Here is a 20,949-nt window from a genome sequence, read left to right on the forward strand (position 1 = left end):
TCTCCCCTTCCTAGATGAACTGTACAGTGCCAGGTGCCTCAAAAAGGCCCAAAACATCATAAGGGACCCATCTCACCCTGGACATAAACTTTTTGAACTGCTGCCCTCGGGCAGGAGATACAGGACAATAAAATGCCGGACAAACAGACTTAAGAACACTTTTTACCCGATAGCAATAGTGTCGCTGAACACAAGACGACAATAATGACTGTGCATGTGAGCTGTGTGCTTGGTATTTTTATGTATTTTATGTATTTTTATCTATTTATCTATGTTCTTATGTTTTTATGTGTTATGAATTTGCACTAAATTAATTAGTTTTGCTCACAATTTTGTTGTACAATGTACAATGACAATAAAGATATATTCTTTATATTCTATTCTGAATACCCATTAGAGACATAATATTTGTAATATGTGCCAATATTACAGCGGACATCAGTTAAAATAAATTGTAAGCATCGGCAAATGGCTAGTGTGACATCATGGATCAACCGGAAAAGGAATTCATTTTAACCGAGCTCAAAGGAAATAGTGCCCCCCCCCCCGTGTATGGAAGGCACCTGGCATATGACCAATAGTTGCATTAGAGAGAGTGCTTGGACACTTGGACTTCACACATAGATGTGAAAATACAAAAAAAACAACTAAGAATTCAGACTAATTTAGTGCATGGAAACGTAGTGACTGAGGAACTATCTTTCTAGCGTGGTAACACATTGGCGTGCTTTGATATTAGCCGTAAAAGCTAACTACGGCAAGCTTGCTTCAACGTCAGCACGAAACGCGTTTGAGTTTGCAATGCACAACACAATGCGATAGAACACCAATTTGTACTGACTGAAAAACATCAACAATCATATTACAGTATTTGTAAATTATTAGCCCACATTTAATGTTTTGTTTGTACTTATGCTGTCTGTCATGATACACATGTCATGCTGCGTGTATCATGTTCAATATAAAGTGTGACTCACTCGATGGACAGTTGTCTCTTTGGTCCAGCTGGCTGGGGACATTTGTTCTGGTTTATTTGGGGTAAGCACGCAACTTATGTCGAAGGTTTCTCACTGAACCCAATGGGTTGAGTTTTTTTCTTACCCTGATGTGGGATCTGAGCTGAGGATGTCGTTGTGGCTTGTGCAGCCCTTTGAGACACGTGTGACTAAGGGCCATATAAATACATTTTGATTGTTTGATTGAAATAGCTTATCTCCAAATTCAACATTTGCAGCTTCGAGTCGATTTCACCTCACTCTATCGGCTTCCATCTGCTCCAATGTTTCACCCTCTACTTTGTGCTCGCTTCTAGAAGCAGCAGTTAATCCTTCGTTCATTCAGCTTCAAAAAGATAAGGTTGTGAATCCTCATTGGAGCCACGTAAATAAGACCATCCACAAAACTGTACATTCTTAAGATACGGTCCATAAGCAGCTTGAAAGCAGTCTGTGAAACCTAATCTATGCAAAATTTAAACCAAAGTACCACCATTATATGTTATGTAGAACAAAAGGAAGTGTTTTAAAATGAGAGAAAAAACATCATAATATGACCCCTTTAAAATCGTATAGATTTATCAGTCTCCAATTCGTGTGAGGAAAAAAAAGTTCAGATACATAGACACAATCTTTAGTTTTTTTATTAGATAGGGGCAATATCAGAAATACATTTCCATTTGTTTTTTTAAATGATCATATACTGAAAACAAAAATATATATTTTTTCAAACACTGAATAAAAATTGTAACTTGAAAATGCTAAATTATGATTTTAAAGACCCAATTGTAAAGAATATTTTTTAGGGATGTCCGATAATGGCTTTTTGCCGATATCCGATATTCCGATATTGTCCAACGCTTTAATTACCGATACCGATATCAACCGATACCGATATCAAATACCGATATATACAGTTGTGGAGTTAACACATTATTATGCCTAATTTGGACAATTAGGTATGGTGAAGATAAAGTCCTTTTTTTTTAAATTAATAAAGTAAAATAAGATAAATAATTTAAAAACATTTTCTTGAATAAAAAAGAAAGTAAAACAATATAAAAGCAGTTACATAGAAACTAGTAATTAATGAAAATGAGTAAAATTAACTGTTAAAGGTTAGTACTATTAGTGGACCAGCAGCACGCACAATCATGTGTTACGGCTCAGACCCCTGCCGTCTGTGCGCACCTCGGGACACGCCCACGGGTGCGCACATCCAAGGACGCGCTGCGCGCGTCTCCGCCCTGCAGCAGCCACCAGCTGCAATCACTCACCAGAAATCTGCACACCTGAGATTGATGAGGGTGTGCCGGATAAAGGCAGGGTGGACCCAAGGATCGGCGCGGGAACTTAGTTTTCTCATGGTGTTCAGTAAGCAACAAGCTTTATGCTCTATTCTTGTTTTCCCTCTCCGTGGCTTACTTGTCCCTTGTTTTCTTCCGTGTCCCTGCAGTACCCTCCGTCGCCTGGACAGTGAGCTGTGCGTCTCACTATTCCCTGGATCTTCCCCTGTGTTTTGGACTGCCTTCCTCGTTTCCCGACTCCTCGCTCGCCCCCCCGGACTCTGACGTCTCTCTGTGCCCCACGGACCCCTCGCGCATCTTGGACCCCTTTTGCCTTGCCCTATTTGGACTTGTCTACTTCCTCATCCAACATCACGGTAATACACAACAGCTAACTACACACATAGTCTTACATCACATACTCTGGTATTTCGATTGTAGCTGAGATAGGCTCCAGCGCCCCCCGCGACCCCGAAGGGAATAAGCGGTAGAAAATGTATGGATGGATATATATTGTCTATATATATAATAAAACATTGTTCATACTGCCCCCTGGTGTATGTTTGCCGTCACCTCCCCTAGTAAACCATAACATCATGTGTGCTTATGGACTGTATCCCTTGCAAACTGTATTGATATATATTGATATATAATGTAGGAACCAGAATATTAATAACAGAAAGAAACAACCCTTTTGTGTGAATGAGTGTAAATGGGGGAGGGAGTTTTTTTGGGTTTGTGCACTAATTGTAAGTGTATCTTGTGTTTTTTATGTTGATTTAAATAAAAATAAAAAGACAAAAAAAATAAAAACGATACCGATAATAAAAAAAACGATACCGATCATTTCCGATATTATCGGACATCTCTAATTTTTTTATATTATACAGTATTACTATTTTATGTGTATCGAGGATCTGTACCTCTGTGTCAGCACTGGCGTTGGAATGGGACTCGGATTCTTTTTCCTTCACTTGCTCCTTCTCTTCCACCTCCTCTGCGTGACCGTTGACTTCAGGGACGTGCGCCTCCTCTTGATTCACCTTACTGACAGGCTCCTCTGTGGGTGGGTCCTCCTTAGTTGGGGAGGTCTAAACAACACACCATTTAGAGATTGGAGCCAAGGTGACAACAATACATAAGAGTCTTGTTTAGAGAACACAAAATAGACATGGATGCACACCTGGCTTTGAGACTTCTGCTTCTTAAACCATGTTGGCAAATAGCGAGTAATTCCTTTGCCCTCTTTCTCCTTCTCCGCCTCACCCTCCTCTACCACTTCCTGGGTCTTCTCTGTGGCCTTCTTTGATTGGTCGAGCCGGGCAGCTGACTTTTCCTCCGCGTTCTCCTTCACCTCCGTCTCGGAGCCTGCCTCTGTTGTCATGGCGACACGTTAAACCTGAGGAGGAGGAGTAAGAGGAAGAGGCGAGTGGTTAATGAAGAGTAAGGTTTTGTAAAAAAAAAAAAAAAAAAAAGAATATAAAACTAAATACACACATTTAGAATATTTTTAAAACATATGTAATACTGTAAATTGTTACTATATCATACAAAACAAAAATGTTCTACTTTTTTGTAATCAAGGGGAACATAGTTATGATTTTTATTTTATTTCAATGCATTATCAATAAAAACAGCGATCAGATTAGTCTGCTGTCATATTTGCTTGGTTATTACAGAGAGTACAGACATCAAGAGGATTTTTTTTACAGCACTCTAACTCATTTTTAATTTTAATTTTAAATGAGACAGAGCACAAGGCAGGAAGAAACCAACAACTCAGGGCACGGCTCAACAGCAAAAAGGGGAACACACCTTCATTGGTTTTACACTGCACCTGTGGCGAACACACACAAGCATGCATGCATGCACACACACATCAACCTAAATATCTTTGGCAGTCCTATGTGCTGTTAAACAGACACATTTGGACAGTCAGCACACAAGCTGACCATGACGTCTTTCAAGGGCGTAGGGCAGCGGGGGCATCTACCTGAAACTCTCTGCATGTTTTGTCTTTGTTATTATGTCGTGTGTGTGTGTGTGTTTGTGCAAACAAACAGCTTCAAGGCCGAGGATTAAAGCATGACTCACTTCATATTAAGCCATTATTATCATCATCATCATCATCCACTGTCCGTTCAAGTGTTCTCAGCCTAACCCTGCCCCACCAATCGCTGGCACTCTATTTACACCATATGTACTGTATAATTCTCGTTTCCGGTCATCTTAGCACCATTCTTACTCTTATTCTGCAAGTCCACCATTACTATGAACAGCCACAGCAGTAGGAAGAGTACAGGCATAAAAAAACTAATAAAAATGGCTCCTCATGCATGATTGGCTAATGAGGCATGGATGGATTGAATGAAGGATTAATGGAGGGAGAAGTGCATGTGTATGTTTGTGTAAGCAATGAAGTGTGCAGTTGTGTTGATAAAAACAAGTAAAAGACAAATATTATTTTAGAGTAAAAAAACAAAACAAGATGCCATTAACAGTATGTGTGCATAAAAGGGACACTCCTTTTTGCTGATAAAATGTTACACCTGATCCCCTAAACATCTCTTTTACAGGATGCACAGAACAATATTTACACATAGAAGTGAAGCTAATTAAATAATGGAAGTATGCTTTTACTGGAGCCGAGGCACTTGTGGTTTCACAGTAAGTGTCTGTCAGGCTGCAGAGTGTATAATTATCAGCCTTCAATTGAGCTATTACGGGAACGACACTCACCAACCACAACATTACAGTATATACACCTGTCAAATATACTGTAACAAGATCCAAATAAGAGCACTTGTCACCATTTAAGATTATATAAAATGCACAATATAAGTGTTTCTATATGTTCTTTTTTCTATACGTATTTAATCATGGCAGCCTGCCACAAATAAATGTGGATTGCCAAAAGAAGATTAGGCGAGGTGCTCATCCTTGCTCATTAACACATTATGATGGGAATGTAAGTTAAAGTTAAAGTATCAATGATTGTCACACACACTAGGTGTGGTAAAATTTGTCCTCTGCATTTGACCCATCCCCTTGTTCCCTTCCGAGTAAACCGAGCCGATTGCTTCGTTTCACTTCATTTCACTCGCTTCTACTTCCGTGAAATCTTGGCGTGCGTTTAAGAGTGCACTGCTGTTATCAGATGACGACAGGTGTGGACAATATTGGAGACGGACGCATTTGTCCTACTTGGAGGGGAAAAATATTTGATATTGCGGTTTAATTTCGAAAGCGCAACATAACGTCCTTCCGTCAGCGGCTGGGACTAAGAGTTACCATGCAGTTCCGGGTCTAGGGGGTGGCACACCACCCCTAGAATCTCAATCCAGGTGCCACCCCACTTAGAGGCAGAACGATTTGAAGCAATGTTTTTCAAACTGTGATACGTGTACCGCTTAGGCTCCATCTAGTGCAGGGGTCGGCAACCCGCGGCTCCGGAGCCGCATGCGGCTCCTTGACCACTGTGATGCGGCTCAGCTACATACATGCCGACCCCCTCGATTTTCACAGGAGACTTATGGATATCAGTGTCTCTCATAGACTACTCCCAGGGAAAACTAATTCTATTTACACTCTAATTACTATATAAAGGGCGTGCCCTAATTGCACTGCAGTAATTGTCCTCTATAGCATTTACATACAGCGTGCCAGTCCAGCCACATGTTGCATGTTGTTATTACTTGCACACACAGGAGAAGCATACTTACTCATCAGCCACACAGCTTACACTGACGGTAGCCGTATCAAACAACTTTAACATTGTTATGTTACAAATATGCGCCACACTGTGAACCCACACCAAAAAAGAATGAAAAACACATTTCTGGAGAACATCCCACTGTAACACAACATAAACACAACACAACCATTACCCAGAATCCCATGCAGCCCTAACTCTTCCGGTCTACATTATACACCCCCGCTACCACCAAATCCCCCCACACATCAACCCCCCCCCCCCCCTCTCCGTGCGTTGGTTGAGCGGAAGAGTTAGGGCTGCATGGGATTCTGGGTATTGGTACCGTCAGTGTAAGATGTGTGGCTGCTGACTTAGTAGCCTTGCTGTCTCTTACGTGAGCAAGCTTAAGCTGCATTCCGCTTGTGGCTGCGCAGTTACACTGATTGGGCAGACTGTAGAGGCCGTCAAATGCAGTGTCATCACGCTCTGATATTCGGGAGTTTCCCGGGAAAAATGAGAAGGTTGGCAAGTGTGACGCTATCAAGCGCCATTCACTCAAAACTCGCGGGCTGCACTAACATCAAATTTCCACATTAAAGTGCGTGCCGGTGCGTGTGTCTGAGACCCCTGGTTAACATAGCACAAAGCATGTAAGCTTTGTATGTGGTGTTTTTCATTTTAAATAAAAAAAATTTTTTTGTGGCTCCCATTACTTTCTTTAATGTGTGAAACTTGCCAAAATGGCTCTTTGAGTGGTAAAGGTTGCCGACCCCTGATGTAGTGGTACATCGGAGAATTGCTTAATTCAGGAATTACAGCCATAGATTGCCCTAAATTTATTTTTTAAAACATGAATTGATACATTTTGACCTTCAGTATGCAGCAACAATTGGTGCGGGCCACAGCGATTATTGTTGACCACGAACAGTATGGAAGAAAATTCTGCACAGACTCAATATATAAGTACTCATTTGGACAACCTTTCCAACTCATGGTCCAATTAATCAAAACCCAACACAGAACGTTAAAACATGTGATACAAAGACACACAACTTGCCCACTGAAATATGTGGACATTATAAAAAATGTCTAATAGTACCATACACAATTAAAAAATACACCCATTTAACCCATTTTAGAATAGAATAGAATATATCTTTATTGTCATTGTACATTGTACAACAAAATTGTATGATTTTTTTTTATTTTAGGCCTTACGGGTAATATGCAAAACACTACCCATACTAAGTTCTACATGTTTGACTCATTTTAGTTGCTTGAGGAGGGACATCAATAAAAAAATGGATGGATAGATGGATATTTCAGATGGATTGCAAAACTTTAAGGAGCTTGTTAGGAAAGTAAAGAAGGTGGGAATGGTTCACATACACTTAATATTCAATGTTTTATCGATATACTTCACAGTGTTTCCCACACATTCATTTATTTGTGGCGGCCCACCACGAAAGAATTACGTCCGCCACAAATTTAAAAAAAAATAAAAAATAAAAAAAATTTAAATTTAAAAAAATGTTTTTGTCCTGTCCAGCTTCTCAGGCAAATCATATAGTTGATGTAGATGCCCATATAGGCTGTTCAGATTTACTTTACAAAAGAGAAGTGTAGGATACTTCTCTTGTTGCCTTATTTGTATTTGACCACTACTGTTTTCTGTTTATTTGTTACTGACTGTGGCAGGACACCTCTGCCTCTGTTTCACTTTATGTTGCTGGTAAATAATATGGTTGTAGTAGTAGGCTAAAGTTAAATTATTTAGTATGCACTAATTAAAGGGGCAGAGCTTTAAGAGACATTTTAGGTTTTATATTTTATAAGATATATTTTTTGTAAGAACCACAATTAATAAATATATTTCAGTGAATAATTTATTGTTCAAATCTGTATATAAATATGTACATAAAGTGTTGCAATTATATTGTAAAATGGATGGATGGATGGACGTTTAAAACAAAACTGTTATTATTAATTAGTAAGTATACATTTTTTGAGCCTTTCTAGAGAAAATCATGTCATTGTAGTAAATTATGCAAATTACTCGATGATGTCATGGTGACCACGCCCATAGCCACGCCCCCACCGCCACAGGTATCTTGGCAGTTTATGGGAAACACTGCTTCATATTGTAGTGGTAGGCAATCTTATCCGGTGCGCACATATTGGCGGGCAATTTTAATCGTAGCGCAAATATCAAGGTGGTGGGCATTCTTTTTTGACTGATGATGACCAATGATGAACAGCTATGTTCCAGATGTCCGTGGCCCTTCACTTAACAGAAGTCATTTTAGTAACAATATATTTTTTTAAACAAGCGTGTTTTAAGTGTTTGCCTGCCAACACAAAAACAGGCGGATTCATCTGTTTTTAATGTTATTTCAGTCCCACCATCTTTTGTTATTCCACCGTAATTCTAGTTCTACACAGTACAGGTAATTTATTACTCTTAAAGGCACAGTGTAATATTTTTAATTGTTCTGTTGCTATGCAAGGCCCTAACCACGACCCATCAAGAGCAAGAGTGAAGTTTATTGCTCAAGGACACAACGGACGTGACGAGGATGGCAGGAGCCGGGGATCGGACCAGGAACCCTCAGGTTGACGAACCACGCCGTCAACGTTGCGTTTCATGATTTAACTTCGCGTCTACTGCCACGTTTGTTGTTGTTGCACGCGCCATTAACGAGTAGTGTGTTTTTCCCCGTCTCTATCAAAATATAACTATAGATGTAAACATTGTGTATGTGCTAAAAGATTCATTTATAATTGTTGCATATGGTAAAAGATTAACTCTGGTTTTGCTGACATTTGCTTTCTTTTATTTAGATTTGCCAAATTTGTGCTTTTTGAAACACTCGTAGCAAACGTGTTTAAGAAATACAAACAATATCAAGATAATACTTAAATGGGAAATAATAACCGTTAACATTATATCAAACAAACCTTTAACAAAGTGATCACTGCAAACTCATGCATTCTTCGACTCTGCTCCCTTGGACTGGAGTGTGAACTGCATGCTTTTCTAGTCGTCGTTTCGTAAAATCGTGCACTCTTGCACCCTTTTTGATTACCTCTTGAGGAACTCTAAAGAAACGTTTATCCTTTTTAAAGTTTGAACGATACATACAGCCAAAAACAATAAATGTTTTTCTTCGAGAAAGGCTAAATGGGGCCTACTACTCATTGAAAACAGAGCTAGCTTGGCCACCACGAATATCTAATGAGCGGGACATGAGCCGGACATGACCTCAGTAAAATCCAAGCAATACAGGCTAAAATGTTTTGTCATCTCATCAATTGAACGCAGGCTGTGCTGTCAGTGAGGCACAAAGACGGTGTATTAGATGTGAGAGTTATCATCAATCAAAGTTTACTTATATAGCCCTTAATCACAAACGTCTCAAAGGGCTGCACAAGCCACAACAACAGCCAAAGCTCAGAGCTCACATCAGGGCAAGAAAAAACTCAACCCAATGGGAACAATTGAGAAACCTTGGAAGGGATCGCAGATGTGGGACCCCCCCCTTGGGTGACCGGTGTTTATATCACTCCTGTATCACTCCTGTTTATTTTTGTTGGCCAAACTGTTGCACAGAACCACATGGTGCTGTTGAAAAAAAACAAAGCTTGTTTATTTGACTTTATTTTCATTAGCCAAACTGCTTTGTCTTTTATATTGATATGAAAAAAGTAAACACCATGTTTTTTTTACATTACTTGTGGAATTTTTTTTCATTTCACAAAGTTATAACTTTAAAAACCATTCGTGTGACATATTATTTTGTTAATATTTTATGGTGTATTCCTGTATGACAAATTTCTGCTCAAACTCTTTTAGTACCAGTAAAGTGGAAACACAAGTTGCCTCTATATTGAAGCTATTATCATATGTACTGTATCTGATTTATAACACTAAAAGACTTCCAAAGTTTGCGGACAAATGGATATGATCAAAATAGTATCAACCTCACAGAGATTCCCGAGCCATTTTGAGAGATAATGAGGAAGCTAGTCAGGTGATCTCATGGCATCGCGCTAGGAACCACACAGCTCTTCCCAATCAACAACAATGCTAATCAAGCAGACTTTGTGAGAGCCAACACCTATTACTTTTGGAAAAAATATGATCCGGGACCTTACATTTTTGAACCCGAACACAAAAAGGATGAGCACTAAGTTTTAAAAGTCGAGTGATGGATGCAGTTTCATTGTGACACTATAACATCCGCAGCATTGCTATGTGCTAAACATACAAACTAACCATAACAAAACAAAACAAAACAAACACTTACTGTAATATTTCCACTCTCGCTGGGATGCAGACCGATGGGACGCTCACATAATTCCATTTAAATGAAGAATTAATCACAATCCTCACAGTGTTAAAAAGAAGTTCCTACAGGAAGCGTCTTTTGGGGTCTATTTCGCCATCTTGAAAACGTGAAAGTCTACCAGCCTGACGGTCCATGGCCACATTTGTCTACTACCAGGTGAGAAATGCATACATTTTATTTAAAATGTACTTTTAGCAAGTTTGAGACAAAACAAAAGCAGCCATCTGCTCAGTGTGTGAACAATAGCAACGTAAGCAAGTATTAGTTAAGTGAAGTTAAAGTGCCAATAATTGTCACAGCTCACTGCTATCAATATGCGGCTAACATAGTCTGTCTGCGTTGCCGCTTAATATAGCAACATCATTCATATTTGGTTAATTTCCAGGTCACGACATTTAAATAGAGCATAGTTAGTGCTTTCTGGATGTTTTTAGAGAGAGTATAATTGGCGCAACAGAGGACCCTCGATCTGTTGACTTAATTGTTAGTTATTTATTTACGATTTTAAATGCATAAAAAAAGCCAAGCATGTGTTCCTGTCTTACATAAGAATTGTGAATGATAAACACCACATCTCTTCCCAATTTTTGCGTATTTCCAGTATGACTGATCTGAAAACATGGTCAGAGTGCAGCAGCGTGACTGCCGGGATGTCAATCCGAAGGTATTCGGAGCGGAATATTCAAAATGGCTGACTGAATTTGTGGCCTTTTATGATGTTTAAACTGTGTTTTCACATCATTTGCAGATTGTAAATACAATTGGATATGGTTTAATGGATACAATGAAACATAAATAAGCATAAAAAGTCAACTTGTTTTTCCACTCTACTGGTACTTTAATGGATCTGCCTCAATACAGAAAGCACATGTACACACACTTGCTCGCACTTGAAAATACAAGGACCTTGTTCTTGCTCCCTCATAACTTTCTAACACAACAACACTCTCTTTCCTCTTCTACAGCATAGCGTCTCTTTTCTTTCCCGGTTCTACTAAATCTCTGCTACACTCATCTCTCTTCACACAATCCCGCTCTTCCGGGGGCCTCTTTCCAATTCCCCTCCAATCAGCCACTCGCATTATCTCACCCCATACTTCCCCTGTTCACTCGTCTTCCCACAGTCCATATAAACAATGGTGGTGACACTATTACGGTATGTGTACAGACGCATGGTGAAAGTTTTATAGCAGTGCAATTGTTGAATTACTGTAAATTCTATTCTTGTGCAGGATTAGCCGCAACTGATACAGTGGATGTGCATGCATGTGTATGTGTGTGTTGGGGGGGGGTTGACCGACCACCGTCCAATGGCATACGTCACTATGATGTCAAGCGTTTAAGGTTGCATAACGCAGCATCTGTTTGTGCCGCAGTGCAAACGATCAAACCATTTCACAGCCAATTAGCACTGCTAATGTTAATGAGTAAATGTTGCATAGATCAGTTTGAACTGTTTTAGCTTGCAATGACAACTCCAGATTTGGTTGAATAATAATTGGACAAATATAAAGAATAATTCATATCATTGCTTGTGAATCGATATTGCGAGAATTGAAAATATATCAAATTGTTTATTTTACCCAATCCTAATATGTTTAAGTTACCACAGAGCAGGGCTGTCCAAAATGTGACTAGCTCAGTTTTATTCCCCTGCAGTATTATTAATAACATTTAATATATATAATATTACCAGAACGAGGGGTGCATAATAATTATCAGGCTGATATGTGCATCTTTCCAGGATGCACCGTTTTGTGGGCGGTCTTATTTACTTGTCTCCATCCCTTCAGCCATGTTGTAGCCTTTAGCGATTCCATATGGAGTTTTCTGACAGATATATAAGTTAGAACTATATGATACTTTGTATTTGACATGGCAACAGCGGAAGATGCATGTGCGAGCTAGTACGCCCCACAACAAGAGGATATAGAAAAAGAAGGACCATAGTGATAAAAATGTCAGACTACAATGGCGGACACGCACAAACTTCTTTGGGTAAATCTTCACAATTAGGGATGTAAGGATAGGAAAATTACATATCACGCTTATCGTGACCAAAATGATCACGGTTATCATTACTATTGCTTTTTTATTGAATGCGCTAAAATAAAGTACCGTATTTTTCAGACTATAAGTCGCAGTTTTTTTTATAGTTTGGGTGCGACCTATACTCAGGAGCGACTTATGTGTGAAATTATTAACACATTACCATAAAATATCAAATAATATTATTTAGCTCATTCACGTAAGAGACTAGACGTATAAGATTTCCTCGGATTTAGCGATCAGGAGTGACAGATTGTTTGGTAAACGTATAGCATGTTCTATATGTTATAGTTATTTGAATGACTCTTACCATAATATGTTACGTTAACATACCAGGCACGTTCTCAGTTGGTTATTTATGCGTCATATAACGTACACTTATTCAGCCTGTTGTTCACTATTCTTTATTTATTTTAAATTGCCTTTCAAATGCCTATTCTTGGTGTTGGGTTTTATCAAATAAATTTCCCCAAAAAATGTGACTTGTACTACAGTGTGACTTATATATGTTTTTTTGCTTCTTTATTATGCATTTTCGGCCAGTGCGACTTATAGTCCGGAGCGACTTATAGTCCGAAAAATACGGTACTTTTACACACACTGAAATCTTTTGACCAAATATTTACTTTTTAACTAACCAAAAGACAAAAAACCAAAACCCACTATTTTCACTGATAGTGTTTTAGTCTTAGTTTTCTTTATCTAATTGTTTTAAATATTACTTTGTACAGTAGCACTTTAGGATGTATAGAAATGTAAACTGTGCAACAAATACAATATATTATTATTATTTATAATTTCTGGCGACATTGCACCATTCTACTCGGTTTAGCGGCCCTTGAACGCACCGTAAAAACACCTCCGTCTCGTAATCCTCAATCACTCAAACTGAGAGAGCACAGCTTGTAGGTTTAATGTTGACAATAGAATATCTGAGTTGCTCAGACAGCAATGTGTTTATATAAGTTTAGATTGCTGTACGTATGTTGTTTCTTAATGGGAAAATACGTTAATGTCTCGTGTTTTTGTGTTAGCATTTAAGCTAGCGCCAGTCAGTCCATGAGTTTATCAATCACAGTTTTTCGAACATTTTAATTTAAAACATAAATACAAACCGTACAAATAATACCAAATTACTGTTTATTGTTACATCCCTATTTACCACATATGAAGATATCTGCTGACGACACTAGCAACAAATATGTCACTACCTGCTCAAATTCCTAACGGTTCATTTGGAGCAAGTATGAAGGAAGGCAAGATTGTTTTATAAATATCTCTACCATGCCCCCATGGTTTGATATGACATTTTTGGGATCTATGTTGACAACAGGCAACGGGTAAGAAAACTTGGTTTTTCATAATAGAACCTCTTTAAGACTTCAGTGTTCTATATATTCAATATAAAGTGGTTAACATATTTTTGAACTTGTAAAATGGCTTAACTTTGAATCATTGTATTTAATGTTTATAAACAGTTTTACAATGGTGAAAGTTTTATATTTCCACTTCCTTCATTTCCTGTATGGATTGTGAGAATGCGATGGCCCTTAAGAAGTTCCGTTGTGTCTCTGACATATCCAAGATGATTATAAAACACTTCTCATCGTTACGTCTACAGAGGAAAGATTAAGTCCTTAAGATTGTTTTAAAGTGGCGAGCTTATAACTTGTGACAAGATTTTAACAATAACAAAGCTGCTAACAGGACATGAAAAGATCAAAAGAGGAGCTAAATCCATACTTGCATCTGTTGTCATGATCTATAACATTTTAACAAAATGAATTATCACCAGTTCTTACCTACTGTTGCTTCCTTCGTTGACTTCTCTGGTCTTTCTAACGTACTTCCTCCTCTTTCCCTATTCTCCTTTCCTCCCTTTACTTTCCAACCAAAAAACCCTGCGCCCTACAAAGATGCCACTGCCATTTTCCTTTTCTCCATCTGATCGGCTCTCTTCCTCTGAGCTGTGCACCCTACTCCCACGGGACAGATATAGAGAGTGGAGCCTGGAGAGAGGCTACGAGGGGGAGAGAGAGAGCAAAGGAGCGCATGGTGAGCGCATGGACACCACTGTTTTGCTTGTTATTAACAAACTATATTAAAAAAAGGTGCAAATCCAGAATGTTTCCCCTCTTTTTGTTAACAATGGCGTTTTTCACAATGCAAATGTATCCGTCAATAATGTACACAAATGTAGGAGCTGAGTCTCTATCATTTTGTATGATAAAAAATGTCATAAATAATTGTTTTTACTTTAATAATATTTGTAGCAACACAATAAAGCGCCTACAAAGCTGTTGAGAGCTGTGCACTCATTACACTTTAAATACTGCCATCTTGTGGAGTTGATAAATGGCGGCGGTTGGCTACAGCTACAGCTGTTATTGCCAATGCTGCTAATTACAGATCATGACAGTGACTCATGGCTTTTGTAGACTACACACCCGACAACTACATAGGACTAATTAAATGAATAGAACGTTTGCAGTAGTTTATTTTGACATGATCATTTACGAGCACAATGTACCACATTGAGCTGTGAAGCAGGAGTGTCCTAAATCCAATACCAACACAAAATGAAATATGGAATTGTAGCAGCCTGCATGTAAAATGTGTGATCATACTCTCCGATACCAGCGGTCTTGCAGTATGTTTACTTGTGCAAAGTTGGACAGCTAGTTAACATCTAAATGTCCTCCAATAAGCACACAAGGTTGGTCTTTTCTTGTAATTTAGTCAAGCCATTTACAAAAGTTAAACAATGGTAGGTAGCAGCTGCACAACAGCTAAGCACACAATAGCACACAAGCTTGAGATACACGTAATAAGTGTCTTTGATTGAAAAATATTGCAGTCTAAAACAGCACATTTTTCAATATAATCAAGTATCAAATATTTATAGTTGCATATTAATTACACATACAATGTATTCAAGGCAGAAACATATTAGAAGAAAGTATCTGCAAACAAACGGGTCTGCGTCCTTTAATGTGCTTTATGAGCTTAACTTCAGGAATTATTGGTGTTTATTATTAAATTTACTGCGTCATGAATTATTGTGACCACTAGGTGTCCTCAAAAAATAAGTTACCACTCCACTTCATTTTAAAGACAGCATAAATTCCAGATGGTTAATAATACATAGGTTAGATTGTTGTTTTTTTTATACCTACCATCGTTCTCTATTGGACTAATTTCACTTGATCAAACCTTTTCTTACATTCCACACTACAAAATGATAAAAGTGCGTGGGATTTCTGCTCACATTGTAGATAATCATTATCGGTATCGCTATTAAGGCGCCAATGTGAAAAAATTGTACTGGGACACCACTAAAGTGAACTATTAAAAGGTGTTCACCAAATTACGCACAAATTAAACCGGATCTTTTGATTGGCATTGGACCTAAGAGAAAAACGTGTGAGAGCATTACATAAAGAAGCATGTTTTTGGCTCACGTTGACATCATGACACCGTAATTTTGAACTAAACCCGAATAAAACTGTCTTGCCAACAAATAACATTCTCCCTCTCACACAGTTACACAGCCTACCATATACACTGAATGGATATATTAACATTGTATATTATTTGATCTTGAAAGTGCTAGATTGAACAGTTATACGATCTGCACCAACGTTCCACCCAATTACACATCACAAGAAAGTGAAACACTACATATACTTATAACTTTATGGCCGCCTGTCTTAGTTTAAGGAGTCATCATGGCAAAAACTTCCTGCTCTTATATATATTTTTATGAGAGACATTAGTGAGCGTGACAGCTATTGAACAAGATAATAAAGACAGTTCATGGATTAAATTAATTGGTGTTTTGTTCATCCCCTGACAATGACAAATCCTAATATTATTAAAGACACATGTGTATACTAACCCATCCACACGCCCCTATTCAGTGCATGGAGGGACAGTGGTGGGGCAAAGAGGAGGGGGTTGGGGCGGTCATGCTTCCATGGCAACAGCATTCACGGACACCAACCATAAATCCCCATGGAGACAAGAGATTACCGCTGCAAAAATAAAGATTATTGAGGCAGCGTAGAAGTGACAAAAGAGATTACGGCCATGCCTAAACCCGTTTCGGACCAGGGCAGATTTGAAGCTGGACTGGATGTGCAGGTGGTGCTCCTTTCCCCCTCTTTTACATCGCACTTGCCAAACAATAGTTTTGATGTAAAAAAAAAAAAAAAAATGTTGTGTACAACGTGCAAAATGAAACAAATGAATCAACTGTTTATTGTGTTTTAAATTCAATCTCGTGTTATTGTGTTGTATTTGAATTTACCACACATTCATGGTGTGAAAACATGCCTCATGTTCTGTCACACTGCACACTGATCCGCAAACTATAGGATTACATAGAGGATAATCTGTGTGTGTGTGTCTGTGTTTCGATCTGTCTGCATGTCTGTTTGTCTTTAACCTTACTGCGTGCCACATCTATTGCCAGACAGTTCCTTTGTTTTTTGTGTTGAGTCATTACTTCACTTGTTGTGGTATTACTGCATACTGCATAACATGATGCTTGCATACACAGCTGTTTGTCAACAGCATACTAAAACTCTGCACAAACCCTAATCATTTTCTGCATATGCTGTGCCTCATACCAACCTTAGGAAGTTTTACAGTTAATATCGTTTATCGTTACATCCCTGATCACTCCTTGTAAGTAACATATGATAATGTCACATTTATGAAATAAATCCATAGAAAGACTCCGAAACAAACCAAGAAAGTCAAACCCGCTTAAATAAAAGACATATCATCCAATCACTGCAATCGCTCCTCCCACCATGCACGATACGTACAGAAGAGAATTGTAAAGCGCTTAGTAACAGAAATGACATGCCATACTGTAAATAAGATAATTGAGGCTATTTAGTTTTTTTTACGAAAGCACAAAGAAGGAACAGACATGCACTATAAAAATGCATCCTTCAATGGCTTGTGTGTTCCTCTGGAATGATACAGTACTATATAGAAAATACTTGATCCTCTATGGAGTCCTGTGTCGCTTATGTTAGAAGTCTCTCTCTCGCTGTGTGACTGAGAATAATTCTCAGCTCATATCTGCTATTGTTGTCTCTTAAACTGTGAGAATGTGCCAGCGACTCTGAGTGAGGATGATGGGCGGGTCCCAGAAGGAGACAGACTTTACAGAGAGTTATTGAAAAATAACAAATATTAGCCACTTGGCTAAAGCTAAGAGAGACAGCAAAACTTGTGACTACAGCCGACCCACTTTCAAGTCTCTCTCGCCAGGAGCGATGGGTGTGGTGTTGCTATCTAAACCTACATCCCGCAGAGGGTGAGGACAACAGGTGTCACACATAATGACTTGCTTAATGAGGGTGAGGAAACAAGATACAGATGTCGAGATGAATGTATGCCATGTCTGTCTCAAAGTTAGTGCTGGACGATTATGGCAAAAATAACAATCACATGTATTTTTGATTGATATTGAAGTCACGATTAATAACACGATTATTCATTATTTTGAAAACACAAGTATTTATTGTACCACCAAAAGTCAACTTTAAATATAATTTAAAAGAACGGGTATAAATTAGTAACACATTTTTCTGTTTTTATTCTTTTAAATTCTGTTTTTACCTTATTTTAGTTTACTTATTTTGCCACCATAGAGTGAGTGCTTTTTGTGACATTAATCAAATTTAATAAAATGCAAAAATCCTCACATTTATTGGGGCAATACATCTTTGGACAATTTCACCAATATTTTAAAGGGGAACTGCACTTTTTTTTGGAATGTTGCCGATCAATCACAATCATTAGGAAAGACAACAGAACAGATGTATTTTTTTTAATGCATCCTAGATAGTAAATAAATGTGATCAAAAGTCGCTTACAATGGGGCCTATGGGAGCCGCTCCATTCTGCTGATAAAGCCCTTAAAAATGTCCAAACACCTCCATTAAGATTTTATATACATGGTGTAAGTATATATGTAATGTAATAACAGGCACATTTATTAATAACATATAATATTGACGTATTTGGATCCTTTTAAGCATACGCGGCACAACAATCATTGGTACTTTAATCTTTAATCTTAATATTAATTAATTTAAAAAACGCATCACGACGTTTGCTTTTTTTACACGCTATTCGGCCATTCGGGACATGGGACAAGAGAGAGCTAACATGTAATTGTAAATAAACAAAACTGTTAAATAACTACTGTAAATTAATCACATGCTGGTGTTAATCTGTATGGTCATGTTCAAAGTTCACAAATGTTTCTAAGTATGCAATGCGTGAAAGATTATGGACGAAGAATGAGAAGTGTTGTGTGTGAGAGAAAAATATGTGTGCGCACGAGAAAGAATATGTGTCGGAATTAAACCTGAAGCTAGCACAAAATTGACAATAAAAGTTGAAAACAGTGTCGTACTTGGTGACTTCTTTTGGGTGCAACAACAACACAATACGCTGAAAAACGACACATACAGTAATTATTTTAGAGCGCATGGAGATATTAAGTACCCGATGTCAGTTGTCATGCAATTGTTTAATCACTGTTGTTTTATTTCATACAATAATTTGTGCATTTCAAACACAAAGTCTGCTCGCCTGTGTTCAGAGACCCTCCTCGGCAAAAACTGACCAATCACAGCTCTGCGTTCTGCGTTGCCGGCGACGCGAACCTAGGATTTTTGGGAGCTGCATGCAGGAGACTATGCAGGGGAAGGGGGACGACGGTGTCGCCTACGCAAGCTACGCAACGCGTGAGTATACACCAGGCTTAAGTCGATTATGTCAACATTAGCACACAAGCTTGTGTTTATGGTATGTCACTAATACTTGGTTAATATTGAAGTCACAAAATGTAAATGGAATTTTGTTGGCAGTTTTTGGATGTTTTTTAATCGGGTTTAATGGGCGGAATAGAGGACTCCCATTGGCTCCGCTGTAAACTGACTTTTATTTACGTTTATTTAAGAGTTAGAATGCATCAAAAAATATATATATTAGTCGTCATGACTTTCATAAGGATTGTGAACAAGAGCTGCGATGAGGTGGCGACTTGTCCAGGGTGTACCCTGCCTTCCGCCCGAATGTACAAACCCCGTTTCCATATGAGTTGGGAAATTGTGTTAGATGTAAATATAAATGGAATATAATGATTTGCAAATCATTTTCAACTCATATTCAGTTGAATATGCTACAAAGACAACATATTTGATGTTCAAACTGATAAACTTTTTTTTTTTGCAAATGATCATTAACTTTAGAATTTGATGCCAGCAACACGTGACAAAGAAGTTGTGAAAGATGGCAATAAATACTGATAAAGTTGAGGAATGCTCATCAAACACTTATTTGGAACATCCCACAGGTGAACAGGCAATTTGGGAACAGGTGGGTGCCATGATTGGGTATAAAAGTAGATTCCATGAAATGCTCAGTCATTCACAAACAAGGATGGGGCGAGGGTCACCACTTTGTCAACAAGTGCGTGAGCAAATTGTTGAACAGTTTAAGAAAAACCTTTCTCAACCAGCTATTGCAGGGAATTTAGGGATTTCACCATCTACGGTCTGTAATATCATCAAAGGGTTCAGAGAATCTGGAGAAATCACTGCACGTAAGAAGCTAAGCCTGTGACCTTCGATCCCTCAGGCTGTAGTGCATCAACAAGCGACATCAGTGTGTAAAGGATATCACCACATGGGCTCAGGAACACTTCAGAAACCCACTGTCAGTAAATACAGTTGGTCGCTACATCTGTAAGTGCAAGTTAAAACTCTCCTATGCAAGGCGAAAACCGTTTATCAACAACACCCAGAAACGCCGTCGGCTTCGGTGGGCCTGAGCTCATCTAAGATGGACTGATACAAAGTGGAATCTGTGGTCTGATGAGTCCACATTTCCAATTGTTTTTGGAAACTGTGGACGTCGTGTCCTCCGGACCAAAAAGGAAAAGAACCATCCGGATTTTTATAGGCGCAAAGTTGAAAAGCTAGCATCTGTGATGGTATGGGGGTGTATTAGTGCCCAAGACATGGGTAACTTACACATCTGTGAAGGCGCCATTAATGCTGAAAGGTACATACAGGTTTTGGAGCAACATATGTTGCCATCCAAGCAACGTTACCATGGCCGCCCCTGCTTATTTGAGCAAGACAATGCTAAGCCACGTGTTACATCAACGTGGCTTCATAGTAAAAGAGTGCGGGTACTAGACTGGCCTGCCTGTAGTCCAGACCTGTCTCCCATTGAAAATGTGTGGCGCATTATGAAGCCTAAAATACCACAACGGAGGCCCCTGGACTGTTGAACAACTTAAGCTGTACATCAAGCAAGAATGGGAAAGAATTCCACCTGAGAAGCTTCAAAAATGTGTCTCCTCAGTTCCCAAACGTTTACTGAGTGTTGTTAAAAGGAAAGGCCATGTAACACAGTGGTGAACATGTCCTTTCCCAACTACTTTGGCACGTGTTGCAGTCATGAAATTCTAAGTTAATTATTATTTGCAAAAAAAAAACAAATTTTATGAGTTTGAACATCAAATATCTTGTCTTTGTAGT

At 38.6% G+C, this 20,949-nt stretch overlaps 1 protein-coding gene across 16 annotated transcripts in view; it reads right to left on the minus strand.

The window, feature by feature from the left end:
- The window catches only part of LOC133648351 (band 4.1-like protein 2), a 106,191-nt gene that overhangs the window by 61,367 nt on the left and 23,875 nt on the right, over positions 1 to 20,949 (minus strand). For 14 of the 16 annotated variants that reach the window (XM_062044361.1, XM_062044358.1, XM_062044360.1 and 11 more), the window contains exons 2-3: positions 3,465 to 3,680; positions 3,205 to 3,372 (exon numbers count right to left, since the gene is read on the minus strand). In XM_062044361.1, coding sequence (XP_061900345.1) covers positions 3,205 to 3,372; positions 3,465 to 3,665 — 369 coding nt within the window. In that variant the 5' untranslated portion in view covers positions 3,666 to 3,680. Of the gene's footprint in view, positions 1 to 3,204; positions 3,373 to 3,464; positions 3,681 to 14,175; positions 14,358 to 16,271; positions 16,291 to 20,949 lie in introns of those variants that run through there. The other 2 variants (XM_062044354.1, XM_062044352.1) reach the window with 2 other exon arrangements.

The sequence above is a fragment of the Entelurus aequoreus genome, linkage group LG04 (genome assembly GCF_033978785.1).
Source record: "Entelurus aequoreus isolate RoL-2023_Sb linkage group LG04, RoL_Eaeq_v1.1, whole genome shotgun sequence".
In the NCBI taxonomy this organism is placed as follows: Eukaryota; Metazoa; Chordata; class Actinopteri; order Syngnathiformes; family Syngnathidae; genus Entelurus; species Entelurus aequoreus.